Source organism: Lactuca serriola, chromosome 8 (genome assembly GCF_051521515.1).
Source record: "Lactuca serriola cultivar US96UC23 chromosome 8, Lser_US96UC23_V15, whole genome shotgun sequence".
NCBI lineage: Eukaryota > Viridiplantae > Streptophyta > Magnoliopsida > Asterales > Asteraceae > Lactuca > Lactuca serriola.
The window spans coordinates 112,795,598-112,800,655 of NC_136415.1; the positions used below are offsets into that span (position 1 = coordinate 112,795,598).

At 41.7% G+C, this 5,058-nt stretch overlaps 1 protein-coding gene across 1 annotated transcript; it reads left to right on the forward strand.

Annotated features, from left to right (window-relative positions):
* Window positions 1–548: 548 nt before the first annotated feature.
* On the forward strand, window positions 549–929 carry LOC145067297 (uncharacterized). Its single transcript, XM_079014469.1, has one exon. The coding sequence runs from the start codon at window positions 549–551 to the stop codon at window positions 927–929; it is 381 nt and encodes a 126-aa protein (XP_078870595.1).
* The last annotated feature ends 4,129 nt before the right edge of the window (window positions 930–5,058 follow it).

Consider the following 5,058-nt stretch of genomic DNA (forward strand, 5'->3'; position numbering starts at 1 on the left):
TATATATATATATATATATATATATATATATATATATATATATATGTAGTAGTAGTAATCACATGTGTGTGTGTTAAATAATAAATCGTTAAGTATATTATAGATATTAATCACCGAGTTGACCGAATTTTACAACACTGCTCAGTTTAGTACGGGGCCGGTTAGGGAGTACTTAGGATTCTATAACTCGCCTCGGTAAGGGGCCAAGTAACGAGTACTCGGAGGAGTAATCGGCAAACTCGACGACTTTTACAACACTGGCTAAACCTAACAACAAGAAGAGCAAGTTCAGTTCCAAGAAGTTTGGAGGAGGAGGAAATGAATCGAAATGGTGCGAGAAGTGCAAGAAGAAGCACTCGGGAAAATGTAGCGAAGAAGTAACCTGCTAAAAGGGTGGAAAAACGAGAAACTATGCCAATGAGTGCACCATCAACAAGAGGGTGTGCTACGAGTGCTGTGAAGAAGGGCATATTGCTAAGGATCGCCAAAAGACGAAAGATGTGGCAAGGACCAACGTTCGACCTAAGCCGAAGGTGAGAGCCTTCCAGATGACGCTCGAGGCTGCGAAAGAGGCAGTAGACGTCACTTCAGGTACCTTCCTTGTAAATGGTTTGCCTGCCAATATACTATTTGATTCCAAAGCCAAATACTCCTTTGTGTCGTGTAAATTTGGTGGGAAACTCGCATTACTTGTAGAAAAACTTGATAATGCCCTAATTGTAGAAGTTTCCAGTGGCAAGTTCGTACCTATTACTAATCGTATTAAGAACGTAGTCATCGACCTAAATGGAAACGAATTCCACGAGGAGCTTTTGCCCATAGAGTTGAACGGTTTTGATATCGTTTTGGGAATGGATTGGCTTAGTGCCAAAGATGCTGAGATTCTCTGCCGAAAGAAGATAGTAAGGGTGAACCCACCCGGAAAGTAGTCATTTTTGGTGTACGGGGACAAACATAGAGTAAATTCTGGAATCATCTCCCTGATGAAAGTCAGAAAATGTTTTTCTAAGGGATGTGCATCATATTTGGCATTTGTTATCGATGCTAAGAAAGAAAAGAAGGAGGTGCAGGATATACCAGTCGTGTGTGATTATTCGGAGGTCTTTTCCGAAGATCTTTCCGGATTACTGCCTGATAGACAAGTGGAGTTTCGGATAGACTTGTTACCAGGTACAACACCGATAGCAAAGGCACCTTACCGATTGGCACCGACGAAGATGAAGTAGCTCATGACGCAACTTAAGGAGTTGTTGGATAACGGTTTCATTAGACCTAGTTCATCACCTTGGGGAGCTCCAATGCTATTCATGAAAAAGAAGGATGGAAGCATGAGAATGTGTATAGACTACCGAGAGCTGAACAAGGCAACGGTGAAGAACGAGTACCCATTGCCAAGGATTGATGACCTATTCGATCAACTGCAAGGTTCGAGCTATTTCTCAAAGATCGATCTTAGGTCAGGATATCATCAGCTGAAAGTGAGAGATCAGGATATTGGGAAGACTGCATTCAGAACGAGATATGGAGACTACAGGTTCTTGGTTATGTCGTTTGGACTAACCAATGCTCCAGCAGCATTCATGGATTTGATGAATAGGGTTTGTAAACCATTCCTCGATAAATCCGTGATAGTGTTCATCGATGTGACATCCCCAATTTCACAGCCAGAAAAGACCGATTTGTTTATGCTTTGTTTTATAAAAATCAGAGTAATCCTTTGATTAAAAGAGTTGCGGAATTTGTTCCAAAAACAAAATATGATAAAATTTATCAAAAAGTTTCTCAAAGAGAATGTATTTTCATTCAATAATAAAACCTCGGGATGTCATGTGCCGATACTGACCAAAAGCATAAACAATATAAAATAGACCTTACAACAGTTATTTATAACTACTGATCTATAATCCAAAATCTCTCGTCCAGTCCACCAACTTATACCCTTGTGCCATTACCTGTAATGCAAAGAAAACTGAGTGGGTCAGGCTTGGGAGCCTGGTGAGCATATAGGATTTTCAACCCACAATAATACATTTATTATATTCAATTATCAAAAAATCAACCCAAATACCCATCCCCATTATCTTCTTTATTTCTTAAGGTTTTACCCTAAAAATCAACTATCCTTCATTCATTCATTCCTAAGGATTTACCTAGGGAATTGGCACGAAGTCCATTGCTGCCAAAGTTTATCTATCAGGTACTAAGTCCATAGTTACCAACATTTATCTCTTAGGTACTAAATCCATAGCTATCATGCGCTAACTCCATAGTCACCAAGGTTCACTTAACAGTAGGCGCTAACTCCATAGTCACCAAGGTTTATACTACAGTAGGTGCTAACTTCATAGTCACCAAGGTTCACTTAACAAGCGCTAACTCCATAGTCGCCAAGGTTTACTCAACATGCGCTAACTCCATAGTCGCCAAGGTTTACTTTAACAAGCGCTAACTCCATAGTCACCAAGGTTTATACAATAGGCGCTAACTCCATAGTCACCAAGGTTTATCTAATAGGCGCTAACTCCATAGTCACCAACTATCCCATCTACCCATGTTCTACCCAACATTTTCGTAGATATAAATACTTACACCGTTTAAATCATTTAACACCTGTATAAAACATCAATTCCATTCTCATTTTAAATAGACAAATAGTATATAACACATAACATGTATTTCATAGCTAATACTTTATATTTATGTGTTAGAAGAAAGTAACCACACACTGACACATATAAACAACAATATATATACACGTAACACGTATTTTATAAAAATACTTCATATCTATGTGTAAGATGAAAGTGACTATACACTCACTTGGTTAGACGATGCTCGGACAGCCCTACAGCTCTAAGAGTAGTATTCTTCGGTGAAATCAGGATCACTTCGCACACCGGGCTTCTCGCGGGCAGAGCTTCGGCTCGGAAACTCTTTTCTTCTCAGGATCTTCGGGCTTCAGGACTTGCTTCGGGTCTCGGAGTTGATACAGGGGCTTTGGGGGGTTAAAATAGGGCTTAGAGGGTGTATCGGGAGTGGGAGAGAAGGGATGGAGCAACCATAGTCGGCTGGCCCTTCAAATTTATTTATAGGGCAAATTTGGCACTTGCCACGTCATAGCACCCTTTTTCCACGTCGTGGGCTTGGTCGTCACTGCACACGTCATTGCAAGTTGCATGTGGGGGACTCCCGGAGGTGTCAGGAGACTTGCCACATCGTGGTCTCTGACGCAGCTTTGGGGTTCGCGCCCCAAACTTTAGAAATTCATAACTTTCGCATACGAACTCCGTTTTCGACGTTCTTTATATCGACGCAAAGGTGAGATTATAATCTACAACTCTCGTTTAGACTCCATTGGATAATTTTGACTTTATTTTTAATATATTATAAATATATTACTTATATATTATTTTTAGTAGGTCGGGACAGGAAAACTCCGTTCGAAATTCATAACTCCTTCATCTGAACTCCGTTTTCGTCCGTCTTTCCGTCGTTGCACTACTATAGATGAGATGTTCAATTATCATTTAGATTGTTTTGGATAAATATCTCTCTAACGTAAATTCACTATTTACGTCGCGCTGTGTCGTGTCGGTTATGTCGCGAAACTTCGACAGGTCATAACTTCTTCGTTATAACTCGGATTTCGGTGTTCTTTATATTTTCGAAAACCTTGAGACATATACTACAAATTGTTTAAGATTAATCCTTCTAAATAATCTTCCATCAAAAAGTCATTTTATTGTCTCTAACCTGGTCCCTAGTCAAAGTCAAGTGCCAGTTGACTGGACTCGCCGAGTCCTTCTCCTACTAACCTGGTCCTACATGCCAAGTCCCTCTTCCCACTCACTGAGTCACCCTCAACTCACTACTTGGGATTATAAAACCGACTCGCGATCCGACTCGCCGAGTCCAAGAACAACTCGCCGAGTCCCACGAGCAGATCTCCTACTCGATTCCAAATCCTCCTCAGAGCATCCTTTATGAAGATTTGGGTTTCTGGGACTATTGCTACACGTTAAATTGCTAATTCCGCGTGTAGATGCGAAGGGTTGGACCTTCTACACTTAAGCCCGTCTTAACTCAGTAACAGTTCATATGACTCGCCGAGTTTGAAGAACAACTCGTCGAGTACCAGGCAATCTTCAAAGGACTCACCGAGTTGTTCATCCAACTCGCCGAGTCTAAGACCATCTTCATAGAACTCGCCGAGTCCCTTCAACCCATTTCCCATACAGACCAAATCTGAGACATGCAACGCTTCCAAACCATAGATCTATGATCCTAGGGCATGCTTATCACGTAAAGTTGCAAACTTTACGTGCATGCATGGCCCTATAAGCTCCAAAAGGCAAAACCAAGCTCTTAATGAGTTCATACACTCAATGGGGACCTCAATCACTTCAACCACAAAAACTTTATACTTCTAATACGTCCATAAGGTCTAGATCTGAAGTCCTTTCAGAACATAGAGCACAAATACATGGAGTTTGAGGTTTTAGGGCTTGAAAACCACTAATTTGGGACAAAAGGGGATCTAATGAACTACTGATCAAGGTAAGAACTTTTCTACCTGAATGGAAGCTTCTTTCAGTGAAGATTCCGGATCTACCTCCCCTCCTTGCACACTTCAACCTCTTCCTTCTTCTCCTAAGCTCTAAACCTTCTTCACAAAGCCAAGAACACTCTCAAGAACAAAATGGGGACTAGGGTTTCGCTCTACAGCTCTCTGGAAGTGTCAAGGACAAGGGAGGCCAAGTTAGAGCGTTTAAATAGGGTGCAAACACCCGGATTAGGGTTTTTGCCCAAACAGGGTCTACTCGCCGAGTCCGGGGATCGACTCACCGAGTCCAAAGCTTGGACCCCGCGCCTCATCCCGCTTCTACTCGGCGAGTTGCTCCTTCAACTCACCGAGTCCAAGGAAAAAATGCAAGAAATAAGAATTATAATTACAAGGAATACGTACCGGGAACCAGGTGCTACAAATCTCCCCCACTTATTTTAGACTTCGTCCTCGAAGTCTGCTGTTCGCCCCGGAAACAGCTCGGGGTAGTGCTC

Excerpts from the sequence above, each read along its gene's own strand:
- LOC145067297 (XM_079014469.1), top strand. The coding sequence starts at position 549 with ATGACGCTCGAGGCTGCGAAAGAGGCAGTAGACGTCACTTCAGGTACC.